Source organism: Antrostomus carolinensis, unplaced genomic scaffold, assembly GCF_000700745.2.
Source record: "Antrostomus carolinensis isolate BGI_N321 unplaced genomic scaffold, ASM70074v2 scaffold49814, whole genome shotgun sequence".
Classification (NCBI taxonomy): Eukaryota; Metazoa; Chordata; class Aves; order Caprimulgiformes; family Caprimulgidae; genus Antrostomus; species Antrostomus carolinensis.
In genome coordinates, this window is record NW_010313765.1 from 3,508 (window position 1) to 22,362 (window position 18,855).

The 18,855-nt window shown below is 40.3% G+C and overlaps 1 protein-coding gene across 1 annotated transcript; it reads right to left on the reverse strand.

Annotated features, from left to right (window-relative positions):
• Positions 1-2,218: 2,218 nt before the first annotated feature.
• Positions 2,219-10,356, reverse strand: KLHL22 (kelch like family member 22). The gene is made up of 6 exons (XM_010167426.2): positions 10,086-10,356; positions 9,041-9,206; positions 7,106-7,824; positions 5,769-5,961; positions 4,051-4,284; positions 2,219-3,015 (listed from the first exon to the last, which is right to left on the reverse strand). Exons 1-6 carry the CDS (start codon positions 10,310-10,312, stop codon positions 2,638-2,640), a joined length of 1,917 nt encoding a protein of 638 aa, XP_010165728.1. The 5' UTR covers positions 10,313-10,356; the 3' UTR covers positions 2,219-2,637.
• Positions 10,357-18,855: the final 8,499 nt, after the last annotated feature.

Consider the following 18,855-nt stretch of genomic DNA (forward strand, 5'->3'; position numbering starts at 1 on the left):
TCAAAATACATAATACCTGCTCTTAGGTTTAGTTCATGTAATTTAGGGGTATTATATCAGTAACTTAAAAAAAAATAGAAAAAATAACACTTCTCTCTAAGGGAGATGATCAGCTGTAAGGAAAAGTTATTTCCTTGTAACTGCATTCTGGGCCTTATATTGATTTGCTTTGCACAGCATCCAACTACAGTATTTAATAGATAATGCAATTACAAAATTGCATATACTGATAAATGGAAAATGGGATCACCTGACTACCTAAAAATCAGTATTCAAACACAGAAGGACTGATAGGGTAGAAGCTGGAAAAAAAACCCAAACCCTCAGGAGTTTTTCACAAGATGTTTCTTTAGCTTAATAATTACTTATGAATATGTTATATTCTCCTGTGTAATCAAGAATTAGCCTATCAGCTTGGTTATTTGTAATAGTAAGTAATACCCTCTAGTGGTATACATAGGAAAAGAAGCCAGACAAAGAAGAATTACATTTTTTTTATCATGAAAGAGGCTAAATAACATTTTCACTTGTATAACACAGGTTATCACTGGTCAGTCGAGAAGTGCTGCTTAAAATGGAAAATGCACCACAAGCATTAGACTTGAGTTAGATGTCTGGGTTTAGTTAGAACACCCGGGTCTAGAATATGACCTGGACCACTATAGGTTTTGAATTGCTTGTTGTTTGCAGACAAAACAAATTGCCACTGCAACACTTGCAGTCTGGAAGGAGTGGTTCTAGTGATGTCCAGGCTAGAGATCTGTCCTTAATCTGAGGGCTACATGTAATTTCTACACGTTAAAAGTAACTCTGTAGGTGAAATAGGAATACTCGTCAGTCTGCAATATTGCAGTGTAATAAAGTCCGTATTTCTAGACTCCATCTGCAGTTCAGAGTTCATGATAAAAAAAAGATGTTCTGAAGAAGCTCATATACAGGGTTTCCTGCAGTTACTAGGTCTTTTGTTTTATTTGCCAGTTGGCAAAGGTTCAGAGATTGAGGTGAAAACTGGAGGAAAAAATCCAACAAACGCCCCTCTTACCAAGAAAAAGCTGTTAAGCTTATTAAAAAAGTGTGTAAATACTCTTGAATCTTTTCCAGAAAGCCAGTCTACTAATGTAGTCATCTAGGTCCATTTTGAAATTATCTTTGTTTCCATAAACAAAATATCCCTAACTAATGGTAATATCCAGGAAATTGTTCCATTTCTCTAAAGTCAAGGTGCACAGTGTTTGTCATGATGTCGTGCTACTTGGCTAGTATCCTATCATTCTGATTGTCACTTGGGTTTTGCCCTTCTCCTGCAACCCCACTATTGCTACAAGATTTAAGAGCTTTTGGTAGTTTGTTATGATTTTCTGGTGGCACTGATTACTTCCCACCTCTCCAAGAGAAAGGATCCCATACTATTCTAGTATAACAGTGGTTCAGACTTTAAATCAGCTTCTAAACTAATGTTAAGCAAGATGGTTGTCAGAAGCAAATTATTTTAAAGCCTCATGAAGGAAGGATTTACTACGCCTTATCTTTCTGAGCTGTAGTAATTCTGTATTATGTTCCTGGCATTCGTTCAGCTGCTGCAGCATATTGGACCAGTGTAATCTTCTGTACCTGCAGTACTGAAGATTATTTCTTATTATAAGATTATAATCCTTATTACTTTTTTTCTTATGCTGTGGTAAACCAGCCTCTGCTCTCTTTATGCTTTTCTAAAGCATATAATAAAAGAATGAAAAAAATGGCCCATCTCCCAGGCTGGTGTAACTTCACTGATACTAATGTAGTATACTATAGGATCTAATTAAACTCATTAACTTTCAGGCTCCACATCACAGTTAATAAAACTGAGACAGTAGTTAAAAAGAACAAAAGTTCTGACAAGGATTTATTAATTTACGCTTATGAACAAATGTATCTGACAGTTGAATGATGAGATTGCCATACTCTGTACAGAGAGTCTTATCTAGAAATCTTCTTTCCCCTGTGTTGACAGACCCTGCAGTGCAGAAGTTCAGGAGTGGGTGTCAGTTCACAGACGCTAACCCAGTTACAAAGATGGCTGCATGCCCAGATGAGATGAAGGTTCAGACTTTCTCGCTACTGTTCCTGTTTCTGTATGTTCAATCTTGCTGAAAAACCAATCAAGCTGTCTGACACCTGGCACAGGAGGGAGACTCTAGGTGTTACCTTCCTGTGCTAAGCTGGCTAGGAAGTTTTATTGCCGAAAGAAAAAAAAAATCTCAAAAAGCTATTGCAAGCTAAAAGCTGGAAGGAAAGAAGCTAGTCAAGCTGAGCCTTCTGTGCCTTTTTTTCTGTCCATGCTGAAGGTTGAGAAAAGTCTCCTTCAAAGGAAAAGAACCTCTATACTTTAATTGGGGGAAAATGGAAGTTCTGTGGTTACTTTAAAAATGTTGCTTTCTGGCAGGTGGGCAGATACTGACTGTAAGTGCCATTTTGTGCAGAACACGTGCAGATGATCAGATATTGAGTGTGAATGGCATTTTGTGCAGAACGCTTATTTTTCAAACCTTTAAATATTGATTTATGTATATAAGAAAGACATATAAAATCTCTAAATATTTTCTCCAAGCCTTAATTTCCTCACCCGCTGGCAAAAAAAATAAATATTAAAGTTTTCTAATCTTCACTTGAACTGTCAAATTCCTCCCAGTCTGATACACTCATAACTTCCGATGGAAAGTCAAGGTGATACTTCACGCGGTCTGTGTGCCATTCTGAGAACCATTTCTCTGTTTCCATTAAAATAGCCCTGGGCAAAGTGAGGACGCAGGCAGCCATCCCAGAAATATCATCCTCCAGCTGGGGTCCTTCCTCCCAACAGTCTCTCTCTGCATCGTAAATGTGGACATAGTCCATGCGGATTCCTCTGTTGTGGGATCTGCCTCCCAAGACATAGATCCTGTTGTCCAAGACCGCAATACCTGGCTCTCCATGTCCTGCAGGAAGTGGACATACATTTGTCCACTGATCAGTGCTTGGCCTATAGCAGGCAACCTGTAAAAAAAAGAAAGAGATTAGCCAAAATCAAACTTGTATCTTGAGTGACAGAGCCTGGCCATATGGCAAACTATTTAGGAAGCCATGCAATATCATCAGTCTTTTGACAGGGTGTTGATAATGGAGAGAGCACAGCACTACGCAGTAGAAATACAGTACTTGGCAGAAAACTGTGCATAGTTGCCATATAGCTTTGAATCACAACTTCTGACCCTGCTGCTGGGGTAACAGCTGTATGTAATTCAAAAAATGTATACAAAAGTGCAGGAGATGGGGACACATGTTAATATAGGTTCAGACATAATGCATCTGTTTGCATTAGGAAAAAATGTGCTGGAACATAGAAATATGACAAATCTGCTAAGCTGTCTCTGCACCATATGTTGGGAAGTTTTAGATTTCATTGGGTACCTACTTGGCTAACTGCTTTTATTTGTAAGCACCTTCTTATCATTCAGATATGCTTTTCAACTAAATTTAATTCATTGGCTTTATAAGAGCAGTTACTTTTGGTGTCTTGTTTTCACATCTCTAGCAGTTCTACAAGCTGGAATAAGACCCAAGAGAATTCTCCCCAGCCATCACTTATCATCAGGTACTTTACATTTAATTGCATTATACAACTGCCATCCAACATATCCTTAACAACTGTCCTGAAATTACACACTGGTAATTCAAAAATCCTCAACTTAGAAAAAACTTCACATGAGAAGACAATGTAAATTTAGTTGATGTGCTACTTATTGGGTATGTGCAAGCCAATTAATGTTATCCATCAAAGATGTTTTTAAATTAATAGGAATTCCAAGTGCTAGAGCTTTAATGCTCCGTGGATTAGACAATGCATTCAAGACAGACAGCAGTAAATAAATCATTGCAAGTTCTGCAGTTGAGTGGGGGAGAGCTGGTGCAGTAGCTGTTGCTGAGCAGTTTTATTTGCACACTTAGTAGGAGAAAGACATTACATCAGAGTGCAAGCATCCATAAGAAAGAAACCCTTCCAAGAAAGACACAGGTATGACATCCTCTCACCTGGTGAACATCCCTTCTGTAGCCAGAATCATTGTTGCTTCCTCCAATTACATAGAGCTTTCCTAGCAGTGCAGCCATCCCATGCCAAGCACGTCTCACTGGACCATCTGCTAAAACGTCCCAGCGGTCAGTCTTTGGGTCATAACATTGTAGTTCTTTCAAATAGTCTTCTCCTCTCCTCCCACAGGTAATATACATCTTCCCATCCAGTGCTGCTCCAGCATGTGCATATACCTGTATCACCAGACAGGAAAGCAAGAGGTTGAGGTCTGGATTTATGTATTTCTACCAGTTTCAAAGTATGGAATAGACATTAAGGGAGTGACATTCTTCATGAGTTATGCAGATATCAGTATCTGGAAAGATGTTCTTATACACAATTACTTTCTAGGTGATTATGCTATAAGTGTGACTCTCTGAATGAAATACACTGGAATTTCTAAAACTTCCAGAACTGCAGTGCGTTCTCATTTTTTATTTTTCCTTCCATTAAAGGAAAGATGATCATTCTTTCTATTCAGAAGAGTAGAATTTTTTATTTTTCCTTCCATTAAAGAAAAGAAGATCATACTATTACTTTTCTCCCTAGTCTACTTGGAAGGAATTCTGTTGGAGATTTTTCTTATACAAGCAGTGTTATCAAGAATGGAATATATTCTACTTAGTAGCACTCAATGGGATCTTAAAGCTTTTTATGTTCTTGGCATTACCACACATTTATTATTTATGACCTCATGCAAGCTGTTTATCCTCTTCTGCCTCTGCATAACTTTTGTAAAATGGCAGTAATATTTATATTTTTAAGGTGTTCTGAGATTCTCAATTGAGAGGCATTATGAAATCACAAATATTATTTTGTGCTGGTCACTTGACTCAAAGCTTGTAAAAGGTCTAGTAGAAATCAGCAGAGTTTCTTGAACCATTACTTAGGATTTTAGTTTTCTTCCCTAACCAAGATTAATCAAGCAGTTGTTTGTATTTATCTTCCACCTTTGCAACATTTTTAACCTTAAAATGGAAACTCTTGACTTTTTTTAGCAGTATTAGAACTTAGAACAAACTTTTTCACTTTCCATAACCCCAATTCCCATGTCAGTACACCATTTTCTGTTTCCTGGGGTCATGACTGCTAGTTTGGCAATTGCTCTTTCTAGAAGGATAAATGGTACTGATGACAAAAGATACCTATTCACCCTTGTGTTTCAAATGAGTAATGGTCTTATGTTAGCTGAGATGTGATTCTGCCTAACATAAGCCATCGTCACCAGAATTTGTTACCCAATCTCTGTTCTGTGTTCAGGAACTAAGTAGTCTGTAGAAACTGAGGTACCTTCTTACTGGGACATTATCTCTTCTGATCAGGAGTAAAGCATGTTGTCAGGACTGTGAGAAGCTTGTGCTACTGTGCCTCATAGTTTACCTGTCTAGGAGGAATGGGAACTTCCCTGAGGTTACGTATTTAATTTCAAATGGTTTTAAAGATTAACACAATAAAGGGCAAAACAACAAGGAAAAATAAGCATTTAACCTCAAAACAGAATTTACATATATTATTATTATTATTCTCCTTTCCTGATATTCATTTATATACACAGGCTCCTGTTTCCCATCTGAGCATCAGAACATTTACAGCTACATATGAGAAAAGCATACACAAAGATGAAATCAGGAACGGGGGAACAAACAGTAGTAGTGCGTGTGGCTAATGCACTCCTTACCTCCTTCTTCAGAGGTGTCACATATTCCCAAGTGTTGCTTTTAGGGTCATACCTCTCCACTTCTCTCAGGTCTTCATGGTAATCTCGGCCTGCGACGGCATATATATAGTTGTCCACAACACAAACACTCAGGTCAGCATGCTCTTGCTGTAGGGACTGGATCTGGAACCATTTGTTGTGTCGTGGGTCATACCTTGTAAAAGAATGGGATCAAAGGAAGTTATTCATACAGCCACAGAATCATTGCTGGAATACCAGACAGCACCACAGATGTGGGTTACTGTACCGTCTTCGGCTGAAATTGAGCTCAGCTGCAAGTGGAGTGAAATTCTGCCTTGTCAGCATTTTATTATTAGCAAAGTTGTTTAATTCTATTTTTAGAAGATGTATTCTAGCTGATATAATCATGCTATAAAAGCCTAGGTTTTCCATTATATGCTGTCAGGTTATATATCAAAATCCCTGCTTGCACAAAGCCATTGTACAAGGTAAAACAGTCTAAAAATAGCACAGAGCCTGAATCTAGATCTTCAAAAAGCCAAGAAGAGCATAAATATGTGGTGGGTTCTTTGATTCTTTTCCTCAAGTATCTGCTGCTCAAAGTGAACCTCATGATTAATTTTCAGATCAAAATATCTATCTGATCTGGAAATTTTAGTTACAGAGAAAACTGGTTGTGAAGTGAAACTATGCATGCCATAAAATAGGGGCAACTCAGCTAAAACTAGTAAAAATGACCACATTATAAAGACAAAAGGGTTTCTATCTGGTTTTGCAGTGTAACGGGCATTTAGATCTAAAACTGATCCTTCCTCCTGCTCTTTTCCCTGGCACAGAAGCACTTAAGAGAAGCCTGGAATGCTGCTGTGGTGCACACAAATTCTTGATAATCCATCAGTAACACCATTATTTAAAAATCCTTTTTGGTAGTTAAACCCATTTGGATTGGGACCAAAACTATACACAGAGGACTGCTAGAAAATCCTAGTTCAAGACCACCTAGGCAGTCCAGGATTCTAGGGAACCCTAGTTCATTACTGCTTCCCACACCTTTAATACTTCCCCCCTCCAACAAGACAGAAAGTAGCACGTGTAATACTCTTGAATGAGTAGCTGTTTCTACCCTAGCAGGCTTGGCTTTGTCCCAAAGCACTGCTGGAAGCTCCCTGTTACTATGAGGCTCATTTCTTTATTTCTTGTGTTTTCTTTCAGTGAGGCCCCTGCTCAGTTCCTAATCTTTTGGCTAGCAATTGTACAGACTGCACTACTGGCTAACTGCCTCAGAGATGGGCAACAGGGTGGTAATAAAAATAATAGCAGGATTATCCTTATCTTACCTCCAACACCTTGACTCTGCTCGAAAACCACTTACATTGTTGTCTCCGCCAATTAAATATACAAAATTATTAAGAACAGCAATCCCCTGGTTGGACATTCTGGGGGCTAGTGCAGCTGTAAAGTGCCTCCACTCTCCCAACAAGGGATTCAGATACTTGGCTTGATCACTGAGGACAATGGATGGAGTAGAATGCATCCCTCCAAATCCCACTACACAGTGGAACTCTGATCTCAGCTGTGTCTGGGAGCTCTGAAGCATTGGCTGAAGGCATTCATTCTTGTGGTACATTAATGCATCTGCGACTGTATCTTTTAAAGGACATGGACTTAATTTGTCATGAAGCCTTTGCAGGATCTGGGGTTCCATCAGAGGAAAACGAACTGTCTCAAGTAGCTTAAGGGGCTCCATCAGGGAGACCTGATCTGTCTCCAGTTGCTCTGGAGAATAATGATAAAAAAGTGCTCCATCATAAACTTCAAATTCATAGTTAACCTCCAAACGGTTGCTGCTGAGAAGGGAGTAGACCTTCTGCAAAGGTAGCTGTCGGTACACTTGTGTCCTTGAGAAAGCTGCAAAGTTCTTCAAAATGTAGGAGTCCAGCTGATCACTCAAATGTCTCAAGTCATAGTGGTCAGCTAGTTTGTATACGTCGAGGATGTTCTCTTCATCTACCCAGGACATGAGAAAATCACAACAGAACTTAATGACTTCTGGAATCTGCAAGAGAGAGATATTTTTCATTTCAGACACAACTCGCCTCACACTCAAGAGACAGATGACAGAAGCCTGGCATGACTGTAAGAAAGTTGTCCACAAGATGACTGCTCTCCTCACAGTCTGATCACCATGTTCACTTGCACCCAATTCACCTCTCTCCAGAGAAAAAGAACTCAACATGGGTATGTAGATTAATATAATACAGATCTTGTAGTGACACTGTACTGCAAGCCTATGAGCTTGGCTTCGGGTGCAGCAGCAATGTGTTTTCCAAGACACATGGGACACAGGACAGCCAGGCTGCCTGGTTTGTTTAGGTGGCACCAAGCTGCAGGCTGCCTGGGAGGCAGTCATGAAAACGGAAGGCACAGAGGACATGGTGAAAGTCAGGTTTACAGCGGCTCCGTAATTGTTCTTTCAGAGTACTATAGACATACTGTATCAAAGACCATATCTGTAACAAATACAGCTGCAGCACTCGAGCACAGGAAGCTATTTGAAAGGAAAATTAATATTTAGTTCTGTCTTCTGAATACAGTTTGAAGTTGTATCTGGCAGGAGGGACTACTGGCAAATAAAGAACTAACTGCTGTCCAAGAGCCCCTCTGCTAACAAAGTGGTGCTAAGTTTGTAGAAACCAACCAAAGCAAGCACTCAGAAAGTTTAAGATTTAGTACTAAAGCCTTATGCAGCAGTTGGCTGCAGGGGAAATTCGAGGAAAAAACTTGTCTTAAAGGTACCTGAACTCTGCACTTAGTGCAGAAACTAGAGTAGTAGGATTTCCTGTAGTGACGGGGTCAGGAGAGGTTATGTGCCTGTGGACTCAGTCAGGAAGATCTTGAGCAGCACAAACCATTTCTGAGTAGCAAGCCCTGTCCTTTACCATAGGCCAGAGGTATTCTATTCTAGGGAGGCTTTCATAAGCAGATCAGTGGAAGTGAATGCTATATAAAATAGTCCTCTTGATGAAATGGTAAAAGTTTATAAGTCATAAAACCACTGGCAAAAATGAGATGTGCAAGTACTCATTCATTGTTTCTACCCTCTTATAGCTAGTTCCAGTGGGCACAGCATCCCAAAGAAATTCTTCTCATCAGACCCATGCTCTTATTCACCCCCTAACCCTCCATCTAACCAGCTATCTATATTTGCTGTTTCTTTCACAGTTGCTTTTGTTTCTTGCTTCTTTTTTTTGTCACATCTCCCAGTACCTTACCTGAAGCTGACAGGCTGCAGCTAAGGTTTCCTGTACACTGTTCACACTGAGTTCCAGCTCAGAAGTGTAAATGAAGTTCAAGATTTTACACATTGCATTGTAGGAGATGCCATGAATATGAACTTCTTCTTGTTCCATCTCTCTCAGTCCTCCTGCAAACATTCCCCTGTAAAAAAGACAATGGCACATGCTATGGCAGATTTGCATTGAAGCTATTTTCAGATTGCTTATCTTATGTTGTCCTAGGAACATAAAAAATACTCAGAAAGATAAAAACCTACCCAGACACTTTCATGGGACTACCTCTACTCTAAGCCACTGACAGAAAGAGTACAGGCCTTTAGGACCTCAGAAAGTAATACTCTTCATTGTGCAGGAAAACAGCAGGGCCCATCCGAAAGGTATTATTCACAGCTGAAGGACAGTACGTATGGGTGGTCAGTGTCAGGGGCAGATACTCTGGGTGTGCGGGAAAAGGAAAAACAGAGGAACTGTAGGAATTTTTTCTGAGCTAGAGCAATTCTTCCTCCAGTTAGAAGTTTGTTTGGATTGCTTTGGGATTTGTTTGTTTGTTCTATGAAAATAAAGTCAGTTCAAGAAACTGCTAGTCAAACTGACCAGGGGAGTGCCTGATTTAATGGACAGCAAGTGACACTCATAACAGAGCAGTGACCCATTTCCCATGACTTTTTGTGTATTATGAAATTATTACCAGAGTGGGCAAAGTCGTACAGTGCTAAGGATATGTTAAAAGCCACCCAGAGTACATTTATGCAGAAGACACCTGTGAAGATAGTTTCTCCTCTTTATATACCTCCAAGTACCACAGGCAGTGAATTTAGTGGAGGTAAGCTCAGTGTGCTTTATTTCTGTAGAGACATAACAGAGAGATGAATAAAGCTACGCTTAATATTTTGAAACACATACAGCTCCATCTTATGGGTCTAACTTTCCATCCAGAAGCAGTGTGCTAAGACAAGATTTGGATGTTGCAGGTTTGAGTAACATTCAGAGACACGCTTGTTACTGCCGTACTGAAGTGTACCTGAAATAGTCACAGGATGCAGCTAGAAGTATGCGATGAGCCTCAATAGGTTTCTCTTCCACTACCAGAACTACATCGAAGAGGATGCTGCTGTCTCGGAGAGATACCAAGCCACTGAGCAAGGCCTGAGAGTGCTCTGCACTGCGGTATGTGTTGCTGGTGCGCTGCTGAAGGGAGGGCTCGAGTTGAGCTTTGTGTGGCTGAGTCAGCTCCTGATCCTCCGCCATCCCAGGCAGAAATGCTCAGCCACCAGCTGTAGCAGAATGAAATCTATGAGACAACAGAATCAGCAAAGGTTTGTGCCTTTTGCTTTACAAATGGTCCTCTAACCCCCGCCTGTCACAGTAAATAAATCAAACCAACTCTTCAGTCAATGGAGAAACAGTTCTACCCTGAAGAAATTACTCTGAATGATGATACTGGAAAGACAAGAATATATCAGTACACCAACCTGGCAGAACATGGTTTTTCAAAGAATTCTGACTCTTAGGTTTTCAGTCCAAGAGTCAGAGTATGTAGCACGTGGGGATATTTCTTTTTCTTAGCAAGAGTTTCACTTCCCGACCCATTACCAGAGCCCCTTGTTTCCTTTGCATTTCTGCATAATTTATAACAAAGGGCAAAACTGACATAATTTTTGCCAAATTCCAAGTTGCTTAATATCCTCAGATAACTTTCCTGCAATATAAACTGCATTTGCATGCTTTCTCTTGATATTTTTACCCCAGAATGCAAAAGCTCTCCCCTCTCCCTGTCCTTGCTTTTTCATTTTTCTTAGCTGAGCACATTTCCAACTGTCATTCTATAAAATACTATGTGAGACTGTAGGCTCCAAAGTGAGTTTCTTTATTGTGACAACTTCAAGCTAGCATGCACAACTGCATTTCACTTCACTGTGACTCCCTGCAGAGAGAGGGTATTTCCTCCAGTGTAGGCGCTGTAGAGGGCTATTCTGTACCTTTGCTAGGGCTGCTGTTGACAGTGTAGGAAGGTCCCCTATGGCACATGGGGAAACATCTGTAAAAATCTAGCTGGAAGCAATTGTGTTTCATGTCTATGGTTAAGCTCTCAAAATCTCATGAGTCCTCTTCTACCATCCTGTAATTTACCCTTTCCATTGTCTTTGAAGAATGTCAGAAGTTGTAGCAGTTAGAGCTCTTGCTCCATCCAGTTGTCAGAGTGCATTAAAAAAAACACCTCGCATTAGCAAAAGGAAATAACTTAGCTCATGTGGCTGCTGAAGACACAGTTACAACAGCCTCTCCTCCAGTGGCCTGGGAAATAGCTCAGTGGCACAAGCGACAGTCACCAGGGGTTATCAGCAGTCAGAGAAGCAAAAGCAGAACAAACCCAGCAAATCCAAACAAATAATGAAGACATGGAACCGTTGTTTAATTGTGCCAGCCACAGACAGGGAATGTAGCACTGGAAATCCCTCCAAGTGTTGCAAGGTGTTCTGTGGATGGTCTGTGAGGAAGGAGCTATCTGGGTGACACCAAGAAATATAAAAATGTTTATTGTTCTGCCTGAGGGAAGTTCAGAACAAAATGAAGCTAGGTGGCATTGCAAGGTAAACTGGATGGAAAAAAAACTGAAAAAGCATATTAATGGTTGTCTGCTCTTTGCCAGCAAAACCAAGACAACCAGCTCAGAAGAGGAGCTCTGATGAGACAGCCTCCTAGGGAGCACATACAGGTTGATTATACAGGGGAAACTATCCATCATCAGCTGAAGAGATGAGTAACGGATTATTTTTCATGATAGGTAGATGCTTTTCCTAGAAATAAGATTATTGCTTTTGAAGCAGGCAAAATGTTACTGTACCATTTGATTTATCCTGGGGAATACTAAAAGTGATGGTTTGAGGCAAGGGAGATAATACAGTAAGAAAGGCAAGTGAAGGAGTGAGTGCTACTAGATGCTGATCAGAAACTTCTCATTTCACTAAAAGGGGATAAATGCAGCAAAACCAAAGTAGGGTGAGATATGGTCCAAATGAGGAACAGATTCAGATAAATCACTTAAGTCTGTTACCGTGGTTTAATGTGCTTAGAACTCCAGAGTTAATGTGGTTAATGCTCCAGAAAAGGCCGTGTCTTTTCAGCGACTTAGAGAGCTATATCAAAAGAAGTCTCTATGAGAATAAAACCATTGCATCAAAAAGCAGAAGTAAATGTAACAATGAACTGTTTTCTGAACTCAAAGACTTTTGTTGCATAGGGGAAACAGCATGACCTTTGATACAGTCTGACAGCATGTCATAGTGTAGCCACATATAGCGTATTGTAGGAGAGAGAGATACATGTAGGGTAGAGTGGAAAACGTGTATAATCATGCCAAGCCTTTATTTAAATCTACCTTTAATTAATATAATTGTAGACAGTTACTACTCAGAATACATTCTGTATCCAAATAATCTTAAAAAGGAACAGAAAGGGAGTGAAGCTTTCAGCAAGTAAAGCCCCAGAAGGGATCTGATCTTACAAATATGATAACTGGAACCAGGAAGATCAAATGGTATTAAGAAAGATAGCAAATAATAATAATTTAAAAGATAATTCAGAGATTCTAAAGATTAGTATATGCAGAGCTTTCAGTGACAAATGGTGCTGTCTTGGAGATCTGCAGGGGGTTTATCTCACTGCTAGTTCTACTAGATATGGATTTGAATTATCTCACAACTGTTAGCAATAGCTGACCAAACCAGGCCTTCTAGCAGACCTATGGTAAGCCCAGCGTGGTCAAACATAGATGCTGGGAGTGCAGCTGAACCATCCTCCACAGCTGATTTTTGGCCAGTCAGCAGCTGAGCCTACAGGTATTTTGCTACGCTCTGTTTTCTGAATTTGAACAGTCCCTACTTCTTCTCAACTTCTGCCCCTGGATTGTATCTTGGCTGTCACTGGTGAGCTGGACTGTCCTCAGGGTGGTCACTCATGCACATACACCAACACAAGAGCTGCCTGTCAGTATTTGCCATCCACAGTTATTTGCTGCTAACCACTTTTGGGGTTGTCAGTTGAATGCCAATGCTGCTGTGGAAAAAGGGTAGAAAACTACTGAGCTGGTACAGTGTCTGTGGTCTAAAACTTGCCATCACTCTTTTTGTACACGGATACATGAAGCTTTTTAATTACACTGTGGTTACTCAGAGAACCTATATCCTGTTATATGTACCTCTCTGCTCTCCTGATCTGGGCTTCAAGGCTTATAAATAAGTATGCACATCTATTATCATAGTTTTAACCAGTGGTAACTGACTACTCTAGAAAAATTCTCACTGCAATGATTTTCATGAACTGTTCCAAACTTATAAAATCTATGATGTCTGACTGACATAGGTAGTTAAGTCCTCTTTGAGCCAAAAGCCAAGGAAAGCCTCTTAATTCCTACCTAGGTAGTCTTAGGAGCTGGTAGAAAAGACCTTTAAGACAAAGAAGGGTAGAGGACCATTAAAGGGCTTGTGAGGGATGGCCAGCAAGATTAATTTAGCTGATCACTGAGTGTGCTCAGCTGTGTGATAGCTGTACAAGGAGCAGCTGGGGCTGGGTAAGTAGGAAGTTACAAGGAGTGGTTGTTGAAGCAGGGTTAGTGAGGTTGTGTTGGGGGCTTCTTTGAAAGAAAAGTGGCATGGTTTTGGTATTTGAGTTTTCTGGATTAAATGCAATGTGCTTGGTGAGCTGATAGTTTTGTGTATTTCTCTGAGTATTGTTCTAAATGCTGACTACAGATTTGCTGGGGAGGGATACTGGTGACAGTACAGCACCTTGCTTCTCAGATTCTGTGGTCTAACTGTGGCCTGTGTGCTTCATGCCTTTGTTACTATCTAAAAATCTAGTAGCCCAAGCAGAGGAAGTGTGCTATTTTATGTGTGGTGTACTAACTGGGTGGGGGGAATGACTGTTACAGTATCTAGAAATTGTTATGCCTTGTAAGTATCCATCAATCTTAGAAATTACAAGGAAATTTATTGAGTATCTTCTGTATATTTTGAGCTGAAATTAATTTAACCCTATCTCCTCAAACTTGTATTTTGCTTAATCTTTATTGCTCTTTATTAGGAAAAAAAAAAAGAAAAGCTAAATGTAGTACAAGCAGTACAGTTTTGAATGAAGAGACAGAACAGGTTTGTTCAGCCTCCTGCATGCTGCAAAAACCCTTCTATTTATTGCTTTTCCTCCCTGACCACTCAGGAACTTTGCTGGCTTTTAGGGCTTGAGATGCCATTTTCACAGGCTGGTGAATCCCTGTAAATGAGGGAGCTGTGGGCAGGCCCTTGCTGCTAATGTGAATACACAGTCCTTAGATGAATGCAGGTAAGTTCCCTCTATCCCGAGTCTCTCTCCTGACAGCTTCTTGTTTGCAGCATGTTCTTGAGGCCTCTCTGTTCTCTTATTTCTGTTATTGAGAAACTAGCTCTATGACTGAGCCAAGTTCCTAGAAATCAGAGTAATTTATTTTTTTTCCTCTCCTGTTGTGCAAGTTTCTTGGTGCTGGTTAGCTACTAACAGTGAGATTCAGTGACTGAGCAGGGATTCATTGCAGGACTGACCCTCAGGTGGAAGAGCTGGAGAACTCTTTCTGTTCACTGTGCTTCTTTAACAGTAGCAATGATAAAAAGGATTGTCTCATGTCCTGTGGGATGCTGTCTCCAGAAACAAGGGAAGGCAAGCCCTTGTTCCAACCACTTTGAAACTGTAAAGGAAATCATACTAGAGATTTCCTTAGCTGGCTGCATGAGGTATTTCAGACTGCAGTTATGTTGGTTCACACTTCTCTTTTAGAGCACACAGGTTCATGTAGTGATTAATTTTAGGGTATTACAACTGAGTGCCCAGTACATAAAGAGGAAGGAGGTCAGTAATTGATGTGCACTTCTATAGGCAATGCTAACATAGGACGACATGCACTGTTTGGTTACTTCAAATCAAGGAATTAAAAAACCAAACCAATCAAACAAAAATTCCCCATAAATGGCAAAACCCTCAGGGGTAGAAAGACATGACCGCTCTTTTTCAACAGACTGAAATTTTCTATATTACAGAATCACAAAATATTCTGTGCTTGGATTCCATTTAGGAACCAGGAGAAAGCAGATATGCCTTGCAATGGCAGACATGGAGGGAGCATGAAGGAAATCCAGTATTTCCTTCTATTTCCTGCACTATGTTCAAAGTTCACTGTACCACTGGTGGTCTCTTGTAATAAGCTATGGGCACAGTGGAAGCCATGGTGTCTCAGTGGCTTGCTGATAGCTCTGTGTGATTATCTTGTATTCAAATTGCATTACCACAACATGCTTCTGCAGATGACTTGTATGAAAAAGGCAGAATTCTTAGGCTTCTGATTACTCAACCAAAATAACTGCTTATCTGTACATTAAAAGAGGTGAGGGTTTGTCTGGGGTTTTTTTAACAAAATCTTGTCTCTGATCAACAACAGAATACTTGCTTTCACAGCAAAGGTATGTGGTTTAGGACTGAGGAGGCTGGCACTGGGACAGAAGAAACTGAGGGAATGGATTGTAGCTTGATCATTCAAGTGGCAAAATGGTGAGAATGGTATGTTGGCTTGTTCTTGTGCTCACTGAAAATCCTCATCCTTTTAAGAACACAGGGTATAGGAACAGAGTAGCTTAACTAGAACAGGGAAAGGAAAAGTTAAAGGCATGGCAAAGTAGATGTGGTAGAAAAGAATGCAGCTTCTCTCCTACCTGAATTGTTAAGTGCAGAGCAATTGTTACACCATCGTGTCTGTGTGCTTCTCTAGTAAAGAACATTCTGGGGAGTGGGAATTCATACAGCTTATGGCGTACACTTCCTGAGATTGAGAACAGTCCTGCTTCCCCAAGAATATATCTGTGTTGTACCTGGGAGCACTTTTCAGCAGCTGGGTCAAGGCATACGTCCTGGATGCATCCTGCTGCCATTATGGATATACTCAGCCTTTATTTTCTGGTGACATATGCTGTGCACTGATCCTGTGCTTTAAACATAATGTGGATAATTTACGGTGCTGAAGTCTGTTACTGGTATTGCATGGTATGATATACACCTAGACAAGTATTCACCCCTTGAACAACTAGCATCCGTGTCATACAGTGATGCTTACCAGCGTGTGGTGTGTGTGGGGGTTTGGCAGTCTTTTTGTACAGTTGTGCTGACAACCTTTATTCTCTACTGTAGAGAAGGATTATCCAAGTTAGTTTCTATGGAAACTCAGACTTTTTTAATTGAAGAGCTCATGGCTGTCAGTTACATCTCTACAAAGAGGTGTTTAATGCAGATAGTGATATTTTCTTGTGCATCAGCTGTTCCCAAAATAAACTAGAGCTGGCTGGTGTCGGGTATCCTAATCTGTTGAGCTTACTGCCATATGGACAGGTGGTTCAAGCTTGGTGGAAGTCCCATGCTTTGTTAGAATTCTTTCCAGCCTAGAACTTTAGGCAGGAAAGAAACTTGGGAGATGTCTAGTCCAATCTCCTGCTCAAAGCAGGGAAAAGTTGAAAACTGGGTCAAGATGCTGAGAGCCTTGTCTAGTCGAGTGCAGAATCCCCATCCTTGTCAATAATCTGAAAACAGAGTGCTTAACCATCAAACCTGTTTTCTTCTTCATCCCGTCTCTATTTCTTTTCCTGCAATTTGTGACACCTGCTTCTCATCCTTGGCACTGTGTGCTACAAAGCAGAGTTTGGTTCTACATTTTCATGTATCCATTAGATAGCTTAAAAAATGGCAACTGACTTTCCCTTTAGCCTTTTCTTCTCTATATTGGACAAACCCAGTCTTCTTGCCCTGCATATGCTCATATCTCCTTGTTCATGCTCCTGCCCTGTATGGTGGTCCTCTACTGAACTCACAGGTTTATTCTTTCAGTATGGAGCTCAAGGGTGTTTGGGTTTTGTGGGCTTGTAAGCGCTGAACAGAGTGGGAAATAATAATTTCCCATGACCTACTGGTATGGAGCCATGCCCAGTATGAAGCTGGCCCCTACTGGAGGAATAATTTTAAATTTGCTGCTCACCAGTACACCCAGGCACTCTTCTTGCAAAGCTTCTAGCCAGGCTTGTCTCTGGCCTGCTCTGATATACGGAATTACTCTGACCCAAGTGCATGGCTTCACTTTTGCTTATGGAAATTTATGTGGTTTCTCTTGGTCCATTCGTAAAGCCTGTTGATGCCCCTCAGTTGCAGTTCTGTCCTCTCTCTTGCAGGCCACCTTCTTCATAGCTTTTTTCTCATACAGAACAACCAGTATGGTGTGCTGGTTGTGGTCCAAATAGATCAGGCCCTTAAAAGTCTTAGTGCATTGGAGGAAGTTTAAAATCTGTCCCCTAAGGCTTCCCACACCTTCATCTCTCCCTAGGGAGTAACAAGAATTAGGATCTAAGCCAGGCTTCAGCTGAAAGGCTGACAAGATACAAGACTAGAGCAAAATACCAGTTATGCTGACTCTCAGGGGTTGCAAATGCAAACAGGCAGAACCTGGCTAGGTACCAGATTTTTAACAGGGCAGAGGGCACACAAACAAATAGATCAACTAGTCAGGGAGAGTGCCGAACGGGGAGGCAGCTGGGTGCCCACCAAAATAGTTCAAAAACCAGATGTGATGCCACAAACAATGTAAATTGAAAAGCAAAACTATTGTTTGTTCTAACTGGAGTGCAAATACTGGAATAATCCACCAACTATATGATAATTTGTAATGAGCACTTGTAAGACTGTTTACTATCTAGAAGACAATGGAGTACACCATTATGTGTAGACAAGACTTAAGCCACTGTCATGCTTTTTGAAGAAAAAGGGAAGAGAGGGAGGTGATGGAAAACAGAAGCTTTGTTCAGCAGTGCTTCTTTCAGAATTATCCCTCTCTGCATTCACAACTGTGCAAAAAAAGTCTTCCTGAAATCCTACTTCACGTTAGGAACCGTCTATAAATATGGGAAACATCCCAAACGACTGGTTTTGACCAAGTTCCCCCCAAAGAGAAAGAAATGAAGACAGCTGGTAGTATATAATATCTCAACATTAGTTTTGAACGCTCATCAAATGATGGGATGCTTTTGCTAGGTCTATATATACCATCTTTCTTTAAATCATTAACAGAAATATGCAATCACATCACTCTGCTCTGAATTTCTGAGCCATTTTCAGTTTCTAGCATTAGTAGTATACTTGAAGTGTGGGAGGAAACCAAAAGGTGTGGTTTGGGGAACAGCTTTTGCAAACTATGCTGTCTCACAAATTTTGGCATTCATTCCTTTCAGCAAACACTTGTTGTTTGTTTTTTTTCCAAGACTATTACAAGTTATTTCTAAGACATATTGAGAATAAAATATCTCATTTAGTATGTACATGGCAAAACTCCCAATAAATGTATCTATATTTAAATATACAGATATTTGAAAAGATATTTTTCCCCATAAACATCAGCATAACCTAAAGAGTATGAGCTTTCTAACTTGAATATTTTGCCTCATCCATAAGAAATTTGCAACTTATCCAAATTAAAGTTTTCTGTGGTTCAATTTTGGGAGGTGGCCAGTGGCCTAAATGCTACCAAGAAATTGTAATAAGGAAAACAAAAATTCAATACAGTGCTAAAATGCTTTCTCTTATGGCTTCATAATATTTTTAAGAGTTTGATTCCCTCTTAGTATTTTTTTTTCCTCATTCCTATTCTTGAAACAAGATTTGTTTTTCATCTGAGTCTTTAAGTAGTCATGTTCTGGTTTGGATGCAGTGGCTGCTTGTCTTTGAAGGAAGGAGTG

Excerpts from the sequence above, each read along its gene's own strand:
- KLHL22 (XM_010167426.2), bottom strand. The coding sequence starts at position 10,312 with ATGGCGGAGGATCAGGAGCTGACTCAGCCACACAAAGCTCAACTCGAG. Across the intron at positions 5,962-7,105 it reads GCAGAGTCAAGGTGTTGGAG|GTATGACCCACGACACAACA; the intron begins GTAAGATAAGGA and ends TTCTTTTACAAG. Across the intron at positions 3,016-4,050 it reads ACAGAAGGGATGTTCACCAG|GTTGCCTGCTATAGGCCAAG; the intron begins GTGAGAGGATGT and ends TTTTTTTTACAG.